The sequence below is a fragment of the Ixodes scapularis genome, unplaced genomic scaffold, assembly GCF_016920785.2.
Source record: "Ixodes scapularis isolate PalLabHiFi unplaced genomic scaffold, ASM1692078v2 PGA_scaffold2__306_contigs__length_199485367, whole genome shotgun sequence".
In the NCBI taxonomy this organism is placed as follows: domain Eukaryota; kingdom Metazoa; phylum Arthropoda; class Arachnida; order Ixodida; family Ixodidae; genus Ixodes; species Ixodes scapularis.
Genome location: NW_024609857.1, coordinates 176,423,955 through 176,445,901, shown reverse-complemented (window position 1 = coordinate 176,445,901; position 21,947 = coordinate 176,423,955). Strand labels below are relative to the sequence as shown.

At 44.7% G+C, this 21,947-nt stretch overlaps 1 protein-coding gene across 1 annotated transcript in view; it reads right to left on the bottom strand.

The window, feature by feature from the left end:
- The window catches only part of LOC115320230, a 195,409-nt gene that overhangs the window by 28,209 nt on the left and 145,253 nt on the right, over nt 1-21,947 (bottom strand). Inside the window, exons 10-11 of the mRNA XM_040222692.1 lie at nt 11,280-11,312; nt 9,754-9,852 (exon numbers count right to left, since the gene is read on the bottom strand). Coding sequence (XP_040078626.1) covers nt 9,754-9,852; nt 11,280-11,312 — 132 coding nt within the window. The remainder of the gene's footprint in view (nt 1-9,753; nt 9,853-11,279; nt 11,313-21,947) is intronic.

The window sequence follows — 21,947 nt, the reverse complement described above, 5'->3', positions numbered from 1 at the left end:
AGGCCCGGCGACTGCAACAAGCGCCTTTAGGTTGTTGTCAACCACTACGAGAGTCGCAATCGTCTAGAAAGGTTTAGGACAGCAACCCGAAATATTGCGTTTCAAAATGCTAATTACTCGACTAATAAACATTTTGTTTTCAAGTGTATTCATGACGCACTTGGTATTCACTTTTAAGTAGGTAATGATTTTCATCGCTTCTAACTGCGACAGCACCTGTTATACATCTGTTATACGTCAGCAAGGATGGGCGCGGGCGCCAGCCCGATGTAAATGCATATGAGTGTAGTCGGTTTCGCGACTCACTGTATATCAAAGATCTTGCATTATAGTAAGCATTTCAACAAACAAATAAATAAACTCTGAACTTTCATTTTCGTGCATCTTTAAAATTTTATATGACAAGTTATCTTATGTGCCCGCTTTGCCTATTACCAATCGGCCTATGACGAATCGGCACGCCACGAACGGGCCTACACCCGGTTGTGACGTCATCACCCTATCGACCAATCAGGATTTTCGCGTCCGCCATTTACTCGTCGCGCCATCAACGCCTGCTTTTCTGCGACAGGAGCTCTTGAACGCTATCGCGTTAATACTTCGCTGTTGGTGACGAAGGGAGAATATCCACACTTCATTATTTTCTTTACGAATTATTTTGTGACTCCACATTTTATTACAGTATTAAACTTCCAGATTTTCAATAAATGACTAAAAGTAATTTCTATCTCAAAGCAACGTACTTACGACTGTGGAACATGTAGTCTATTATGTGATGGAAAACTGCACAGAAATAAATACAGAGAAAGCTTTGGCATTTAACGAATTTCGAAAATCGATAAAGATATTAAGTCATACCCAACGTTTTAAACATTATCTCGAAGGTTTCTGCTTTATGTTATTTAAGAGATGTTCTGGTGCATCACATTTTTTTCTAGATATATTTTATACATTATTGGGATCTTTATGTCAATTAGTGCATATATACCGTTCAGGCGGCGGAGTAAAGATCACTGGAGCTCACCTCAAACCCGGCAGGTGCGGAGAAAGGCTCACCAGCTCTTGAGCGAATGCGGAGAAAAGCTCAACGAAATAATTTTTTTTTTCATATCTTAGCGGATTGTGCGTCACAAATGTCAATTTACACAAATAAAATTCGTCACTTGATTTTAAAAAAAAATCCTTTCTTGTGATATTCTTGAAGTTTATTGGGCAAAATCCTCAGAAATTAGTAATCACCCATTCTGTCAATTAATCACGTCGCAAGTATAGAATCAGAACAAGGGACACCCGTAAAAAGAACAATTCACTGGCAGCTTGACAGGGCGCCGTAGGTAGCTCTGGCAGATAAAGTGGTTTCTTTTTGCAAGCTAATATGAATACCGTTGTGGTGAACCGTTTCAGCTCCGAATATTCTATGGCGTCTGATCGATGAGTTCGTTGTTTGTTGATGCATTCAATTTCGGCTACGCTGTTTTCTTTCTGTTTTTTTCTTTTCAATAATAAAACTTTAGTTACTAGAACAACTTCTTCCTGTAGTGCTTGTTGTCTTCACTCTCTCTTTGTTATTTGAGCTGTTTCCATCATGTATAATGTTTAGCAACTTGCAGAATTCGCAGCCTTCGTACAGAAGACTATATCTTATATGGGTCACGATGAACTCTGGTGACAGTGTGCAGCTCTGGAAGCCATGGGTGGTTTGCCATAGAAAAGCAACATCACACGCAGGCAACGTGTGGAAAAAACCAGCACGAACGACTATAAAACGTGTATGTCCGTGGAAGAAAGAAATCTCGGTAGCCTATTTACCGGTCTATCCTCTTTTCGGAATACGGACCGTTCGTCAAAGCACAATACGTAATAGGGAAACTCCGTAGCGGGGCTCTTCGTTACAAAATGGCATTCGTCAAAGGCCGATTCGTCACTGGGACAACTCGTCGAAAAACCAGAGACAATGTTCGTAGGTCTCTTGAAGATCGGTAGCTTTTGTTACTTGGCTTCTGTGTTTTGCCCTCTTTAGAAAGTTCTGTCTTTTATTTCTTTTAGGTTGGTAAACATTTTAGTTCAACTTGGAAGCATAGAATATATAACTTCCAGGAGTGCGACAGAGGTACGGCGCATGCGCGACACATAGAGCATGTAGTTCGTTCACTTGCGCTACATACACAGATTGCGCATGCGGGACCGAAACCTTTCACGTAACAGCCCACAACTGCCGAGCACTCTGCCATCCATTCTTGCTTTTATTAGTGACTCAGAGAGGTGTTAAGATTCTGGCGGAGAAGACTTAATTAGTGAATATGTATATGAGATTAGTAAACCTGATTTCTTGTGTCGAGAAGAAAATATTAAACCGAGGAAGGGGTCGCTGGAAACAAAAATCGGAAGAAAATAGACTCGGTAAACATAAGATATGTTACGAATATAAGAAATATCTTTAATTGTTTTACAAATTGTCATAGTGACGAACTGCCCTATGGCGAGTTGACCTATGTGATGAATAGCCCTGCTACCAGTTGACGTGTGACGAATTGTCATTCGGCAAACGGTCCTACAGCCCTGGTTTTCAAAGGTGAACAGAAGCTTCAAAGATCATTTCAGAAACCGTGTTGTTGTACATGCACTTTCGGGTTTGCAGCAGGTAGAGGTTTTACTTTTAGGATTTAGGAAGGCATTAGTAAGTTTGTGGTGGACAATGAACAGCCCTGCACGTAGAGGGACGGCGCCGGGAGAGAAGAGGTAGAAGGGTCGAGGCTCGTGGTGTGTGCGCGAGGACAAACAGTTCGAAGGGCGGTGGACGAACGGAAGAGCCGGTGCCGGGACAGCCATCTCAGAAGAAAACCTGAACCACGGGGCAGCCTTGGCCTTCCGCAGCATCCCAAGCAGAACTTGAGTATCCATAAAGTGTTTCTCCATCATAGCGCTCCCTGTGGGACTTCTTCGGAGCGAGTAGAACTCCGCCTGGTCGGGCGATACTGATAGGCGACCCAAAAGTTCCCAAACTTTTTGCTGTCTGCCAAGTTTATAAAGTTTTCATTTAGCCATTCGTTACCTACAGAGTAAACCTGAGAGAACTCTCGCCCGCATTTATTGATTTGGGAGAAACACACCCAGTAAGTTTCGCAAATATTACAAGAAAAGGACACATTTTTGTTCAAAACTGGCAAATTTTAATGGTAATAGTATTATATAGGTTAAGCATGATCCGACTGGCTACGCTATGAGAATAAAATAAAATCGGTGAGCTTTCCTCGCATTCGCTCAAGGGCAAAATAGCTTTTCTCTCCATCCGCCGATTTTGCAGTGAGCTTTCTCCTGTGAGTTATTCTCCGGCGAACTATTCTCCGGTGAGCTTTTCTTCTGGGAGCTTTCCTCCAGAGGAGCGTTTCTCCGGGATTCACACTTTTCACCGTTAGGCTGAGACTAAAAGCTCACTATTTTTCTAAACCACGTGAGATTCGGTGTGCAAAAAACTTGAAACAACCAAAGATAGAAGATACAGGAAAACAAGTCAGTCAGACGACGTCTCATACTCAGCTAATACGTTTTTAAGTAGACTTCTTATATACATAATTTAAGACAAAACCCCGAGACCGGACAAGACGAAGAACAAAACAACACAGAAAGTGTTGGGTTGTGTCATTTTCTTTGTTTTGTGTTTGTTTGGGAGTTTTGACGTTTCAGGTTCAACCCATCTTGTTTTGCTACTTTTTGTTTCGGCTTTGTGCGAAGTCCTGTGCAGGTTGTTTTTTGAGCTCAATGCGTGTTTGTAAAGAGTGTTTTCACTTTCTTTCTTTTTTCTATTGGTTTTCGGGGCACCGAAACCCTGTTGTGATGATGTGACTCAATGTGGAAAAGAAGAAGTGCAAGTCAACCCATGGATCGGCCCAGAGGGAGAAAGGAAGATGACGAAGAAGGGAAGTTTTGAGGGTGCGTGCAGAGAGGGTGTGAAAGAGGACTGGCCGAAGAGAACGTGCTGAGAGCGGAACGACACCATCGGCCAGGGCAATCGGCGGCCTCCTACTGTCTGACCAGCAGCCTGTTCCAGCGAGGGCAGCGAATAGAAACCTACGCTGCCCCCGGCTTCCTACAGCGCGAGCGCTTGATGCGGTAACTCTGGGGCCGCCGACGGAAGCCAACCGCTCCCGCTCCTGACTTCCAGCGACAACCGTGGGCCGACAACGACAGCACAAGACAAACTGCTGCACAGGGATTCAAAGACATGGTGACTGATGCGTTTTGCTTTCTTTCGTTTCTTTAACTAAGTTTTTTTTTTTTTTTTGTATAAGCATATGAACTCTTTGATTTTTTTTGTAAATACAAGATTTTATGAAAAATGAAGGGCATTGTATCTTGTCAATTATTAACCACAAAGAACCTTGTGACAATTAACTGGGGTCCGCGACAGGACAAGATATTCTGTTCCTTCGCTTTTCTACGTAACAATAATTAATCAGAATGGAGGTTAAAGAGTTAATGTCTTTGGGCGCTGAGTTGGGACTGGCAGGAGCGGAGTTGAGGTCTTCGGTAGACGAGGAGCGTGCACGCCAACGAGAAGGGTGGGTTGCTGAGAGGGAAGCACAGCGCCTCAAGGCAGAAAGTGAGCAACGCATTATCGAACTAAAGATTCGTCTTGCAGAGGCTAGCGCCACCGAGATAGGACGAGCAGATGGCAGTGAAGGGTCACGTCGCGCATCTATATCGCTATCTCCTAGTCCGCACAGGCTTATGCCTCCCTTCGGTGACAAAAGGCACGATCTCGACTCGTATTTGAGGAGATTTGAGCCTGTAGCTCAGGGGCAAGATTGGCCGCAAGAGAAGTGGGCGACTGCTCTAAGCATGTGCCTGGTTGGCCCAGCTCTGGAGGTCATAGGTAGGATGTCGTCTGAAGACTCTTTGGATTATAATAAAGTGAAGAGGCCTTTGCTCCAGCTGTTCCGTTACACGGCAGAGGGGTACCGCGAGAAATTTAGAGAGAGCAAGCCGTTAGACGGCGAGACAGGGAGCCAGTTTGCTGCAAGACTAGAAGGGTTCTTCGACCGGTGGGTCAGTATGAACGCATGCCCAAAAACGTATGAGGGGATTCGTGACCGGATGATCGGGGAGCAATTCCTTCGGAATTGTCATCCTAGGCTGGCGATCTTCTTAAGGGAAAGAAGCTGTAAGACCATATCGGCGCTGGTTCAAATGGCGGACCACTTCCTGGAGGCGCGGGGCCAGCCTAATCTGGCCAATTTCAGGAAGGAGGCCAAGGAAGCCTTAGATTGAAGATGTGCATGGCAGCAAACCCGCTCTAAAGGTAAAATGTTTCTTGTGTAGTAAGTTGGGCCACAAGGCAGCAGATTGCCGATCAAAGCCAGAAACACGCGTATTCTGTCAAGTGTGTCAGAGGTCAGGCCTCGAGTCCAGATCATGTCCGCAAGAAAAAAACTGAAAGACAGAAGTTTCATGTTTTGTAAAACCCGATGATGATCCTGTTGGTAAGACGGACGCGTTCTCACGGGGAAGGAAGAAAATCTCAAGAAACGCCTTCAGAACGCCCGCCATGAAGATGACTGAAAAGGCGAGATCATTTATGTCGGAAGGTATGCCAATCACAGGTGGGATATTAAACGGCAAAGCAGTAAAGGTGTTGAGGGACAGCGGGAGTAACACCGTGATAGTGCGCCGGGAACTGGTCGCATCTGAAGATTGTACTGGCAAGGTCAGTCCCGTATTTTTAGTGGACGGGACGTGTCTGATGTTGCCAGAGGCAAACATTCGCCTTGTGTTACCGTTCCTAACGGGACAGGTAACTGTCAAGTGTATGGACCATCCTCTGTATGACGTTATTGTGGGGAATATTCATGGAGCGAAAGACTCGACCGAACAAACCCTGAAGGAGCTGTCTGACGCGGAAGGTGAAATCGTCGCTGCCGTCGACGGTAATATGCCGAGTAGGTTAAACCAACTTAGTAACGGTGGGAGTGCCAGGGAACGGGGGGACCTGCGGCTCTCGCAGTGGAGTGACACCGACGCTAAAGAGCACTTGAAAAGCAGGCCAACCACTCACGAGCAGTACCTAGAGAAGGAAAAGCTGCTGCAGCGGGTCTTCGACATGAAGAAGCCGGTGTACCCCAATCCCCGCAGAGTGCTCTACCCGAGGCCGCGCCTCCAAAAGAGTAACCCTGAGGTAAAAACAGTGCTTTCGCCACTGGGCACGGCCAATAACTACCCTGTGCTGGAGATATATCCTCACGACAGCGTCCCGACCGAGGTCATTGAGGGTTACAGCCTGGCAGGAGCCGACCTTTCCGCCTCGTCCGGAGAGGACACCATGGTGCACGTAAACGAAAGGGCCAAGAGGAAGTGTCAGGATGGACGGCAGGAGTTCCTTGAAAGGCAAGTGGACCGGGAACAAATGATCCAGGAAAAAGAACTGCACCTTGAGGAGCGAAGGCTCAAGCTTGACGAAGAGCAGCCGGCCCTTGAGAGGACCAAGTTTGAAGCAGAGGTGGCGGTCAAGGTCAGAAGGCTAGACATGGAGGAGAAGGAGCACCGGATACGCGACGGCACAGACAAGATGCACCTGGAGCTCGTGAAGAAGATGTTCGACGAACTGGTCCGGAAGGCACTGTGATCGAGAACTGCCAGGAAATTCTTCGTCGCGTATGAAGTGCTTTGGTACGATAGTGGGCATTATCACCGAGCGTTGAAAGAAGCGTAGTGGATTCAAATGATTCTTCATTACGATTCATTCATTACGATTGAGAGGAGTGCAAAGTAGAATGAACTGTAATAATTTATCGTTAGAATTTGTTTCTAGTAATATACCTCGGGTTATGCATTTTTGGGAGCGTATTTGCAACGAAATTTGAGAACATGTGGAGGCGTTAAAGCAGTTTTATGAGAGAATGCGACAAGCCGGTATTACAGTAAACCCATGAAGTGCGAAGTCGGTAGGAGGACAATAACATTCCTGGGTCAGGGTAATAGAGAAGGTTCGTGTACATTTGTATGGAACGCATTTTGTTGTTCAGACGCCCCACCATCCTTTACAATATTGAAACAAGGCGAAACAACTTAACAGCCGAGTGTTACGCTGGGGTCTGATGCCTCAAGAGTACTCGTTTCGCGTGGGGTACATTTAAAGAAGAAACAATGTAGGTGCGGGTTATCTTATTAGGCTGCAATGAACTTGCGCACATCATCATGGTCTTGGTTTTTTTTTGTGTATGTAATTTCTTTTGGTACTTAAAAAAAAAAAAACTTAAAGGGGGCTTCTTGTGATGATGTGACTCAATGTGGAAAAGAAGAAGTGCAAGTCAACCCATGGATCGGCCCAGAGGGAGAAAGGAAGATGACGAAGAAGGGGAAGTTTTGAGGGTGCGTGCAGAGAGGGTGTGAAAGAGGACTGGCCGAAGAGAACGTGCTGAGAGCGGAACGACACCATCGGCCAGGGCAATCGGCGGCCTCCTACTGTCTGACCAGCAGCCTGTTCCAGCGAGGGCAGCGAATAGAAACCTGCGCTACCCCCGGCTTCCTACAGCGCGAGCGCTTGATGCGGTAACTCTGGGGCCGCCGACGGAAGCCAACCGCTCCCGCTCCTGACTTCCAGCCACAACCGTGGGCCGACAACGACAGCACAAGACACACTGCTGCACAGGGATTCAAAGACATGGTGACTGATGCGTTTTCCTTTCTTTCGTTTCTTTAACTAAATTTTCTTTTTTTGTATAAGCATATGAACTCTTTGATTTTTTTGTAAATACAAGTTTTTATGAAAATGAAGGGCATTGTATCTTGTCAATTATTAACCACAAAGAACCTTGTGACACCTGTATAAACACGAACTTCTTTGAAATAAAAATAGCTGTGTTTGAGACGTTCCCTGTGTTGGGTTGCCCTTCATTTTTTCTCAGTTTCGTGGTTTCGTCTTAAATTATGTTAATACTTCACCAGCTCGTTTTCACCCAACTTTTCGTTCCTATGCGCACACTTTGACACCAAGGTTGTCACCAATTAACAGAACAGAGGAAAAGTTTTTCCCTTTTTTTCTATTTTTTCTACAACATTTGGAGCCACCAATGTACACACTTATGACACGCCATGACCTTGTGCTGTCACTCTACTTTCGAACAAATCTCACACTTCTGAGAACCCCAAACCAGCCCGGAACGACGTTGCTCACCAAGCTCACTGAAATAATAAGAAAGCCCTAAGGGGAACAAAACACATTACCTTGCGCGCTTTTTGTCGCCTTCACACTGAAACTTTACTTCTTACAAATTCTTGCACTGCTACACTAGACAAAACAAAAAGAAAACGCGCACAACGCCCTGGTACTGTCAGCAAGGTGCATGGATGCCTGGCTTATACAGTTGCCTATTGACGCAATTCTATTTGTTTCTCTTACAATTCACTTGACATCGTTAACCTCTTCGTGCGCTACTTCCGTCTCCGACCACTGGTCCGTGCAGTTGTTGCGTTCCTAAATATATGTTGCTAGTTCAGAATTGGCCGCTTCGAGTTTTACGTTTCTTTTGTGCTCAGTTTGTGTATTATTCAAACACCTGGAAATTGCGCCCATATGCTTCGACCCACAAGCTAAACGTATGTCATACACGACTCCTTCCTCACAAGGTACCGATTTATTTTCATGGGCATTCGGCACCACTTCCTTTCTTTCTTAAATGGGTGGGGTAAGGTTGCCCAACTTAAAATCCATACTGACGACCACATTCACACCAAAGTTCTTTCCACAAGCTTTTACGTTGTGAGTAATTGCGTAGAAATAGGGCATGACTGCTAATTTGTTTTCGATCTTTCTTCTTTATCTATTCTTGACCTGCTCATTATGGTCAAGTGTCTGCTAATGAAATCTCTGTATCCCGCACTTCTGAAGCTCTCACACTGCCCTTTGACGGCCTTCACTATGAAGTGTACACAAGATCTGTTTAAAACATTAGTGATGAGTGACCTAACAACACCCGCTTTCACAGTCTTAGAGTGGCAGCTTTACGTTGAAAGAATCCATTTTGGATTTGTTTTTCAATATTTTCAGCATAAGGCTTCACCCACATGAATGTGTAGATACAAGAACTACATCAAATTTTTCTCTGGATGCTCCACCGTGAACTTCAGCTCAGGAGCTGATTACCTTATTAACATTCCCAGCTTTTTCTCCGCTCCAGTTTGAAAAGCACAGACAACGATATCGTCGACATATGTACTGACAGCACATCAGTCCGAAAGGATTTTTCTCATTCTATCAATCACGGCAGAATTAAGAAAGCTCGTGTAAATCTCCGCCAACACTGGCGACACAGAAGAACTTATGGGGACCCTTTCTTTCCCCCCGCACTTATTTCTTTCCGTCCTGACCTACAACTGTTGAACGACGACAAAGATCCAAGACCCAAACTAAGCTCTAGCACTTCCCTTACCCTCCTGCGCATTCACCGCGAGCTCGCTGGCTTCCGCAGTGCTTTGGTTGCGCGTGCCTGGGTGTTCACACTGGTGTTAGCAAAGCAGAAAGCTTGCGCTGACGTCGGAGCCTCTAGTCTCAGCGAGAACGGAATTTAGTTGCAACACTCAGTTGTGAAAAGTATTTTGCTATAGCAACAACCTGCGTTTGAGTATATTACCTATACATTTTGACTAGCGCATATTTTTAATATAATTGTGAATCATATGAGTTTGTCAGAAGCGTACATTATAATATTCATTGAAAAAGATGGAAACATTGAAAAAATATACACAGCTATAGCTTACTGAAGACACACCACAGGGCCTGCCATCTGGCCAGTTTACCACCTCTAGACGTCCTCTTTTATTGCAGCACCTGCGTTTACAAGGTGGTGCCGGAACTTGCTACAATGAAATAAAAATACAATAATTGTATCAGAGGAACTCAGAATCAAGTCAAAATATTTGAGAATACTCATTTTTGAACACAGCGCTAGCGATTCGTAAGCAACTTTCCCCACTCCGGGATGCGGATCGTTTAATGTCTTGGTACGAATCTGATAGTGTATCACTGTATCTGTAACTTATTGCTTTAGTTTCATCAGAATATTCGTGCTTATGATGCGAGGTAATGTGAGTACTTTGTTCTCAAAATTCAGGTTATTTATCGCAAAACGACATAAGTCTCAAATTTAGATTCTTTTCCAGATCCGCCGCGATTATATTTGTAACGCGCTAAAACTATTTCGTAACATTTACCACTGCAGAATTGGTATACAGCGCAAGAACTACATTTCCCCCCGCATTATATCTCTCATCGTGTCGATCATGAACGAAAGGTACGTGAGTATAAATGTAACGAAAACCAGTTTAAATCTTCTTTTTTCACCAAAACTATTAGGGAATGGAATCAATTGCCTTCGGAGGTTGTTGATATTTTGGACAATGGCGTTTTTTTTTGCTGCATTTTGAGAAGTGTTTTTTTCCCCCGTGTGCTGGGTATGCATGTGCGTGTTCTTTTATGCTCCTTTGTATTGCTTAAATGTACCACATTGATGTACATCCCCCCTCGACCGTAATGCCACCCTGGCGCTGTGGGAAAGTTAATAAATAAATAAAAATAAATAGGTTCAAACGTTCGTCTAAAGCAACGTTTTTTTTATGTTTGCAACATTTTTTTTCCTTCTTCCAACTAAAGAAACAGATATCTAAAAGGTATGATTCAAGATCTGTCTAGAATAACCTGAATCGCGTTACACACAAAACGATCACGCGGCAAACATTATCTTTAAGAATTGAAATGTTTTTTTTTTCTAGTACATAAAAATGTACTCTCAAATGACACTACAAACAAGAATAAATAGTTAAAAATACTCTTTTTTTATCAATGGGCCATTGTGCGTTTAGAGGTAAAGCAAGTTCTATATTACAAGGTTATGAGGTTGAGCCTCGCATCCACGGGATATTGAGAGTCACGATGTTTAACCGATCGCCCCAGCACCTTGCCTATATATCACCTCAACGTACTCAGGACTCAGTGATACGTTCTGTGAGCTTGAGTTTGGCCACCGGTGTGACAACTAAGGCAAACCACTTTGTCCTCTTGAGTAACCCTTAGTAAACAGGATTTGTACGAACGTTCGGCCAGACGCCGCTGTCGAGGTGCGCCAATTGTCTCCACTTTTTGTTCCAACTTTTCCAGACCAAATTGGTTTCTTTGCAAAGCAATTCTTACAAATGTTATTAGAAATTAAGATGTGGCTTACGTTCGCCAATTTTATAAATATCAAAGGGAGTGGGGTTCTATTATTATGTCGATTAAATGAACTTGCCTGTCCGTTTATGTCAAGTCCTTGCTTCGACTTCTGAAATAAAAGGTAGACTAAGTTCAGGCCTCTTCCTTAATATTCGTTCACTCGTCAGAAATAACGGGTGCTACACATAAAAACGAAAAATATACCGAATGGGCCCAAACGTTATGAAATAGGTTCAAAACATTTCAAGGGAAGAACTACGGCACAGTATTCTTTGCACGAAACAGCTTACGATGGTAAAATATTACTTTCTATTAATTATTGCTTCAGTCGCGCTTTTCGTTCCTTACCCATATCACGCGTTTTTGTTCTTTTAAAATACGCAGGTTAACATTTTGTAGGTATATATATACCTTCAGACACTACACCATATAAGTCCTCAGAGAAAAATTTTACCTCTAATTGTAGACGATAATGAGTGTTACACTGAGGAGACGGGAGCATATCCAATCGACAAGCCAACGATGCCGTATGCTTGCACACACTTGAGATGCAGAGCTTTGATATACAGGGTGTCACAAAAGAAAATTTACACGGTCTTTTTGACCGCAAAAATAAACTAGGCACCGCCGAACGCTCATTCTCCGCCCATAGGTAGAGTCAGAGGTCACAACCAGATGCCAAAGTTTCAGCCAGATCCGATAACTTAATCAAAAGTTATAAGTGGTTTTCTGAAAAGTTCAATGGGAAAATGGAGCCCATTTTTGCCTGTTTTCGGTTTCTGGCGCCATAGAGCCCCATGTGTTTGAAAACTCCGTCGGCCGCCATTTTCCCATTGAAATTTTCAGGAAATCCCTTATAACTTTTGATTAAGTTATCGGATCGGGCTGAAACCTTGGCATCTGGTTGTGACCTCTAGCGCTACATTTGGGCGGAGAATGAGCATTCGGCGATGCCTAGTTTATTTTTGCGGTAAAAAAGACCGTGTAAATTTTCTTTTGTGACACCTTGTACTAGGGTGTTTTCATAGATCGCTCCAATGACTCCGATAAAGATACCGGATATTCCGCCGACGCCTTCGCGCGTGCATCGCATCGTTATCGGGTATCGTTATCGTTGTCATCGCAAGTATTGGAAAGCTCTACTTAATCTTTCTATGGTCTTTTTTTATATCCTAAAAATAGTTTTATAAGTTTATTGCGACACACTACAACTAAAACAATCCACTGCAGGACAGCAAGAATGCGGCTTCTGGCCTGAATGTTCAACGGGACTGAATGTACAACGAGCCTGAATGTCCATCAAAACAAAAGACCCAACCGAGACGGAATCTCCAACGTGCCTAAATGTCCCACGTGCATAAATATTCGTTATTGGATCGTCCGTCTCGTCGGACATTCATGCTCCTTGGAACTTCTGTCTGGCCTGTCATGTGCTAGACTAGTTTGTCTTGTAAAAAATACAGACTTGTGTGTATATTTAATCCGCGTTTCTGCAGTCATTGCAGTATTTTTTTTCATACTAAAATGTCGTGCCACTGATGCCGACGTTGATGAGCCGACAGAGAAACACAGAGCAGGCACAAATATTCCAATTTCATTCATAGGAATGCATCATGGGTAGTTAGTTAAGTGTCGATGCGCACATACGTACCCATCGGTTAGAGTTCTTGATTGTACGACGCCGAACACTCATTGTACAGGGTGAAACAAGGAGACGCCAGGCTCTTTAAATCGACCGGAAAATTCGGTTTCTTAACCTATCGCGCTACGACTTTGTGCAGCGTTGACCACTGATGGTGCATTTTTTTTTGTAAAATTTGCAAAGAGCAAACTTATTTGGGAAACGAGTAAAGAGAGAAAAAGGCTTAGCTCTTATGGAAACGCAGCGACGCCACCGGTCTTCAAACAACACGCCGCCGTTTCGCACGGAAGACAAGAGATGGCGCAAGCGGTCACGACGCCAACTGCCGCCAACGAACGAGCAGACGACGCCGAGAGCCGGCGTATTTAGCACTGCAGACAAGGAACTGTAGTTCTTGTTGTTACCGCGCCTGTCTTTTTTGTTTCTGCGACTGTCGCCGCCTGCGGAACGCGCGCCGCTTTTGAGTCGAAAAGATTGTCTGCTAAAGACGCTGGCTCTCGGCGCCGTACGATCGTTCGTTGGCGGCGTTCGTTGTGCCATCTCTTGTGTCCCGTGCGAAACGGCGCCGTGCTCCTTGAAGACCGGTGGCGTCGCTGCGTTTCCATAGGAGCTAAGCCTTTTTCTTTGTTTACTTTTTCCTCAGGTAAGTTCGCTCTTTGCAAATTTTACAAAACAAATGCACGATCTGTAGACAACGCTGCACAAAGTCGTAGCGCGATAGGTTAAGAAACCGAATTTTCCGGTCGATTTAAAGAGCATGGCGTCTCCTTGTTTCACCCTGTATATTGACAGTTCCAATGCTTTGTATGTTTTGATGACATAGGGCAGCCGATTTGAATTAGAAAATAGCGATGCGGTGTCTGGGTGTTCTAGTGCATCGCGATTCGGGAACGTCTATGAAAGCCGCGCTTCAGATCCCATGGATTCATCCCTACCCTTTTCGATCTATAGATGAGCTATGTACGGAGACCCGCATTGTAAGCACATGACCGCCCGCCAGCGCCACTGACTATATGCAGAGTGAATATTTAAATTTTTGAAAGGAGGTTTGAGAGCGGTTGGTGCAAGACATCCGCAGCTTGCACAAGTGTAATTTCGCACTATTAAAGAATACTGTATATATTTTTGTTTTAATAGGATCTACATCTAACGCGCCTGTAATTGCACGGGGGTGGTTGGGGTGAGACTCGACAATTCATGAGTAATTGCAAAACAATGGTGTAAACTGGACATATTTTTTTTTACTATTTTATCTTCTGAACAGACAACTGCTCTCCGTAGCTGTCTGCTCACAAAATATTGAGTCGTACCCCGGTCGTTCAAAATTTAAAAATTCGGGATTTATATGAATATGTTCACTCGCTACTCTAGCATACTAGAATTTTGGTAGACCACGCGAGGGGCTAACCTCCTGATCCTGTAGTCATATGTGCACTTGTAATATGCGCTTATGAATACATCGCGGTCGCACTGTCGCAGCGGCTCTGCGACAGAGTTACAACCAGTTGAAATTCGATTGCAGCCTCGATATGGTACCTGGGCGCGTATCGGTGTGATTCCTGCATGCCACATGCCAGAAACGGCAAAGCGGAAACAACAGAAGCGAATCCTAAAAGGTGTTGTAATAATTATTAACATTACTTACTTGCTGCTTAAAACATGGTTCACAGCGACAGCCATCGATTTGGTGAACGAAGCATGCGAAACTAATCGTCACGATAAGCGTCAATATGCCTGTTCCTCCGCACAATCCCCGGAAAAAAGCTCACCACTTTGATCCACACCTGAACAAATGTTTACAGAAGGAACTTTGTATTTTATCACTGACTTTGATATGATAATCGAATTTTGGTTTCTGGGGGACCGAGAAATTTGCGATCGTCCAAAGTGAGTTCTTCTGAAGGGAGGACATCGATAGTAACAACAGCCATAATTTTGTTAACGATTGGCCGCAAGTGTCAGAGGAACATAAGGACTCCATGAATCAACCGATCAGTATGGCAGAAATCAACTGGAAAATCAAGAATCTGCCAGCAAACACAGCCTCGGGCCCGGACGGAATGGGCTCCGAGTTTTATAAAATGTTTAAATCATCCTCCGCCCCATTCTGTTGACAGTGTTTCAAGACGAACAAGAAATGCGTGTACTTTCACAATCGATGAAAGAGAGCTTAACTGTTCTAATTAAAAGTGTACAAAACCTGTGAAAATATTCCCGAAGTAACGAACTTCCGTCGTTAGACACAGACTGCAAGATAATTTCGAAAATATTTGCTGGGCGTCTGGACGTTAGACTTAAAAGCATCATCGGAGAGCACCAAACCTACCAATTAAAAGGACGGTCCATTTATTGCACTCTCCACGTCATGGGATTTCTCAGTGAAGCGACAGTGGAAGGTCATCAGCCGCTAGCGGTGCTTCAGACGGATCAGGGTCAAGTGTTTGATCGAGTGTCCCACAAGTTTCTAATGAAGGTATTGGAAGGATGTGGGGTGGGCGACGTGATGAAAGATTCGATAGCGCTGTGCTACAAAAGCATCACCATGCAGCTTTTAATTAATGGGGAGAAAGGAAACCCAGTTTCCGTTCAGCATTTTGCCCTTCAAAGGTGCCCCATGTCACCAATTTTGTTCGCTCTACAGCTGTAGCCATTGTGCCTCAAGGTGCATCGCTACACGTCGAGTTCTGGTCTCAAGCTGGAGAGAGCATGTGTCAAACGCCTGGCGTACGAGGACAATGTTTCCTTTGTATACTCTTCAAAGCAAGACATTGAAACAATCTTGGATGAACTCGTGGGCTACGGTCGGTTTTCCGGGACAAGAATCAATAAGAACTAGTCGAAACAAAGCTGCATAGGAGAGTGGGCCACAAAGTCATCGGACGTTATGTGCGTTAAGTGGTCTAAAGGCGTAGAAAAGGATATTGGCGTGCCTATGAATTTCTCAGCACCCACGTCGCTACAATAGAAGCCGAAATTGGCGTCCATACCAGCAAAACTTTCTTCTTGGACAAGACGCTTGAAAATGTTCTCCAAAAGCTATGTCTACTGCGTGGAGTCATACCCTGCGATCCTGTGGGTGGCGCAAGTGGTTTGTTGCGGCGCAGGCACAGTGAACGCCCCCCACAGATATTGAGCCTCGTTTATTTGGCAGTCGCGAATGGAAAGGATGCGAAGGGGCAAAGCGCTTTAGAGTCTGGAAAGCGGAAACTTCGGGCTCGTGAATGTGACCCCCAAGCTTTAGCAGCGTTTTCGATTGTTCCGAGATAGAAAAAAAAATCTTCACGGCCGCACCCCATTGCTCAGGATATGGGAACCTGCAACCGTGGATAATGAGTACCACGGGTTGGGCGACCACGTCGAGACATCTCAGCTATTACGAGAAAGCTGCCGACCCAATCAGGTTCTTCTTGGTTCACTTCTTTTGAGAGTATCCTCTGACGGTAAAACAAAGACACTTTACTCAGACACTGGCTTAGCAGTCTTACCAGTACCGTTGTACCGATAGCACATCAGCGCTTCCAAGCCCATTCGATGTCTTAAAGCAGATCAGAAAGCTGCCCGTGCCTCAAAGCAGCAGAGTTTTTTTTTGTTTTTTTTTGTTTTTTTGTTTTCACGTTGAGTTGCTCCCTGTGAAAGTGTGGCTTGACAAGACAGGCTTCTTTGTTTCGTGGCCGCCAAACTGTACTTTGTGAGGGGCGACTGATACCTTACATCACGTGTCTGTGGAGTGCAGCTACGCTTACCTTTTCTGGGCAAAACTGAAGTGCCTTTTTACTGTAGAGTTTGAACTTGACTGTAATGTGTTCAAAAGGTTGTGTCTTGAGAGCAAGGAGGGTTCTCCAATTGTGCTGCGTGTTTTGTCGATGCTCGGACAGCAGGCGATTTGCCGATCCCGAACTACGTATCTCGAGTGCGGCATCCGTGCCAAGCGATCATGTGGTATTCTAAGGCCAAGTTGAGGTGCACTCTCAATGTTACGGCGAGAAGATTTCCAGAGGACAAGGAGTGGTGGGAGTTCATCAAAACACGTGTCTAGAAATGATGCACGTGAAGTGTTTTCGTGTCGTATAACGGGCAGGCTGATCATAGTCTAACTGACAAACAGCCGGCGTGTCGGCTGTCTGATTTTGTTTGGAAAAAGCTTTCAAACACTCAATAAACTTAGCATTACTTAAAAAAGAAAAGAGTGATTTTCGTGGCCTTGTCAGTCGCGTGTCTGCCTTGCAACTGAAGTGTCGTGGGTTCAAATGTCGACTAGAATTCTTCAAATCTGTTTCTTTAGGTCAAATCATTTCGCGTGACATCACGTTTCCCGTGGGCGTTGGGGGTTGTTTGAAATTCCCGCGCGAGGTCATGTGGCTGTGACGTCATGACCCTATCGACCAATCCTGCATTTTAGCCCTCGCCACCCACGCCGGCTTTTCTGAGACACGTGCTCCTTAACGCTACCGTGTTAAAATCGAAGAACAGTTTTAATGGACCTTCGCTCGAAGGCTCAGCACAGACCAGAGGAACTGGCATGAAGTTGGAGATCGAGGTACTGTAGCCCTTCATTCGAGGTTCTTCTTTCGTGAAAGTAAGACCAGAGGAGCAAGCGAAAAAGACGTCTGTAATACTTTCAGTGGTGACTGAGTCAGGTTGAATGATTAGGTGGTTATCGGCCTATCTGAAAATATTGCAGCCAGGAAAGGAGTTTTGAGTACGCGCCATTTTAACTCTGTCAAGGAATGGAGCAAAAGCCTCGCTGAGAACAGGGCCGACACAAGAACCGATGCAAACTCCCTTCATTTGGCGATAGATTTTTCCCTCATGTTCGACAAAGGTTGACTGGAGGTCAAGCTGAAGTAGATTAACGAATCCTTCAACAGAAACACCAGGGGAATTCTTACACAAATTACCGACTCCCGGAACATTACAATAAAACCTCTAAGGCCTCATTTGATTCCTGTCATCCCGTAGTCATGCACGTCCGTTCCTGCATAAGTTCGAACCTCGTTTTGAAGGGTCGAGCATTTTATGGGGGCATAACAGTAGACACTCCAGGAAGATCATGGAGTCATTTGGCATGAACAGCGCAAACAATGTTTCTAATCTCTCACTGTTTTGACGAAAACTGAGGTTGCATTTCTAAGTTCACAGGTAACTCTGTCCACCTGAATTTGCATTTTATCTGATCGTATCTTTCCTCCATCTCTTAGTTGCTTTTTTTCCTAAATTTTTCCGCACTTAATCAGTTGCTGACTTTTGAAATTTACTAATGTCCGTTGCTAGTTGAAAGATGTGGTTTTGTCCATCGTCTAGATGCTTAGTTGTCTTTCAATCTTGAGAAGTCAAACTTTGGGATTTTAAGTGCTAAACTAACAAAAGGCATCCTGCACGCCCCAGCGAAAGACTGAGTGTTGATTTCGATCATCTCTTCTGACGTGCAACCAAAAGCTCGGCTACATGGTGCCCTTTCAGCAAAAAACCTTCGTCATATTGCGGGCACCTCGGCCTGGATTCGAACCCGCCACCTGGCGATCCGTAGGCCGGCGCTTGACCTCGGAATTGCCCCAAAAAATGCATACCTACACTAGCCGCCTCGGCTAGTGTAGGTGTGAATTTTTCGGGGTAATTCCTATTAGCGTTCAACAGAGTTTGTTTCGTATATTATTTAGGAAGAGGCGGGGAGAAGTACCCCAACACCATGTTAACTTTGCCCTACTTTGGTGGGGGAAATAAACCTGTCGGATGTAACGTTCGTCATCAATTAACTTCTGAACTAATGTTTAAAAAATAAATATAGTAATCAGTAATTCGAGAACCACTGTGGCTAAAAGTACGTCGGACGTATCCCGTTTCCCAAGTCTAAAGATACGTAGGGCCTTCCCAGAAACTTGAGTCTAAGGGCCGACCCTCATAGGGCGTATTCTCGACAGATTTCCGCGCGTTTTAGCGGGCGGAAACACGGCATTTGGCGGACGCATTTTTCACAGAAGGGAGGAGGGGAAGGTCGCCAAACCACATATACTGCTCTTCATCGACGTCTCTTCGACGTTTGGTGTAGCGTAGCCCGACTCGCGATTTTCATGAGAGGAGGCAAAATCTATATCGGCTGCTATATTATTGCGTTCCGCAAGGAGACAGAAATAACTAAATGTTAATCATTCACGAAAGCCTAATTTGGTACCGCCTGTTTAATAAATGTTGCTTGAAATCGCCAAGTTTCCAACAAGTCCCGCAGGAGGACGGCCGCGATCTCTGCTCAAAACTTTTCCCGTAATGAATTTTTAACATCGCCCGCCACATAAATGGTATTTTCTTCGGTCTCAGTCATTCATCGCTCGTTTCAAAAAGATATAGTGATTTCGTACAGTTTGCCAATAAACCGTCAAACGCGCCAAGCGAGAACCTATTGGCCTAGTAAGTGACTACGTCGCAATATAACGTATTGGTCCAAACAAACCGTTGCTAGGGAAGTTGCTAGGGACGTTGCTAGGGACGTTGCTATGGCCTAATGCATGGAGACTCCACATGAGGCTAGATTGTTGCTTATTGGTAAGTAAATATTTTTCGTAAGCAACCCAACTTCTTGATAACTAATTATAAAGATGTGCTTGTCGTCTCAGTGTCGTACTGCGACAATAAAAGCCATTTCTGAAGTATTACACTCCGCTTTGCGTTGGTAGCAGACGACACGGCAGATTCGCTGGCCTCCTCATTGAATCGCGTCGGTAAACGAGTAACAAAAACAATTGCATCGCCATGGCCGTAGAGGCCTCCTCAATGTGTCTTTTTTCTGTGAGGAACCCAGCTTAGTTCAGAGGTGTAAATGTGCCGTAAAATCAAACCACGTCATGCAGATCAGTTACGGCGACGACTGAAGTGCATTACCGGCGTAGTGCAGGTCAGCATGAGAAACAAATCGTACGCCGTCGACGTAAGTCGTTTGTTATTATTATTATTCAGGTTGTCAGGTTATTAAAGAATTACATGTCTATCGCGATTTCACAGTATTTTACTTTTTTGTTTCCTTGGTGTACATCAAATTCCGTCGATGTGCTCATTTGGTGAAGATTTCCATCGAACCCGCGACGCGAGTACAATCGGTAATAAACTTACCTTATGTTTTTATCCAGTTCTTTCGCGCTTTAGGGTCTTGCGGAAATTCGAAGAAACTGCAAGGATCTTTCTCCAAGCGATGGTTACAACCAGGTACGAAGCACCCTCCCATAGCACGAGTCCGCAAACAAAGTTTTTGATTTCAACCGATCGCCTGAAGTGTTTTTCTCATGGGAGCAACGCGATCTTTTAGCAGACGATCATCTCGATCGACGTCCGGACTTTCGACAAACCATATTTTGGATCTCACCCCATTGTGAATTCTTATAGGCATCTGAAAACCATTATATTTCAAACAAATGAAATATCAGAATATCGTCGCCTTTACCACGATTCAGACGCCGGCACCGGTTTGGCCGGCGGGCGTGTTGCAGACTTCATACTACTTGCATTCGTCGTCTGCTGCACGCATTTTGAGGACCGGAAGTTGCAGTCGTAAATATTTCGAAAACAAGCGATTACCGTCACACTTCTGTCGAAACATATATGACATTCAAGCTTTCTATATCTGTGATTTTCAGAAGTTTAAATCTTACACCTGATTTTTGAACGGTAAGGGCTTTCGTAGCGAGACCTAGCCCATTGTATTTGTCCATAACAACGACCCTAGCAACGGTTTATTTCGACCCATGACGTTACACTTACGGAGTCACTTTCAGCGGCTGCGTCAAGCCAGCCAGCCGGCCGCATAGCTAGGCAAGCCGATCCTCGAGAAACTTCCGGCTGTCAACTCGGGAGCTGATTTGCCGGCACCGCGCCTACGCTTCTGGATATGCCACGCCGAAATACGTCAAGCGTCGAGATCTGTCTCGGTCGAATTGCAGAATACGCGCGTATTTACGCCGACCGAGAAAGCGCTCGTCCCGACGCCCGCTGTACGGAGGGATTACGGCCCCCAAAACACCCGTAAATGCCTCGCAAATACGCCTTACGTGGTTCGGGCTTAAAGGTACGTCGGACGTATCCCGATCCCATAGTCTAAAGGTACGTCGGACGTACCCGGAACCCGGAGTCTAAAGGTACGTTGGACGTATCCCGATTCCAGATTCTAAATATACGCCGGACGTACCCGGAACCCGGAGTCTTAAGGTACGTCGGATGTATCCCGATCCCAGATTCTAAGGAAACGTTGGACGTGCCCGGAACTTGGAGTCCAAAGATACGTCCGACGTATCCCGAGCCCAGAGTCTAAAGATACGTCATCACAGCGTAATCGTGCGTCTTTCTTCCTGCAAATCTTAGCAAAAAAATGGTGCATATAATGTATGGCTACCGCGTTTCGTTCCAATTCCCTATAAACACTGCGTGCTAGATGTTCCTAGCGGTCAAATGAGGCTATGAAGCACGCGCATGTAATTCCAATACACAAAAATGGTTCAAAAAATGAATTTGGTAACTACAGACCAATATCGTTAACAAGTGGTCCTAGTAAGCTCATAGAACATATAGTATTTTCTAACGTTATGAATCATTTATGCATTAACAACGTTATTTTTGTAGACCAGCATGGTTTCCGGCGATCGCATTCCTGTGAAACGTAACTTTCGAATTCAGCAATGATATTCATGAAGCTCTGCATTCCCGCTTAGAAACGCAGCCCAATTTTATTGATTTCAAAAAAGCCTTGGACAAAGTACCTCATCACCGCCTTATGTTAAAACTTCACTCGTTAAAAATAGACCCGTTTGTAAAGAAATGGATTGCAGGCTTCCTTTCTAACCGAACTCAATGTATTCATCATGAAAGTAAAGATTCGTCACACCAACAGGTAAAATCGGGCGTGCCTCAGAAAACAGTGCTCGGTCCACAGCTCTGTTTTCATATATGTCAACGACCTGCCTACTCGTGTTCAGTCCACGATAAGATTATACGCCGACGACTTTGTTTTATACCAGAAAATAGAGGGCCTAGATGACCACGCTTTTGTAGAGTCATTTGATGTGTCTTGAGAGGTGGGGTAAAGAGTGGCAGTTGGAAATCAACGTTTACAAAACAAAATAT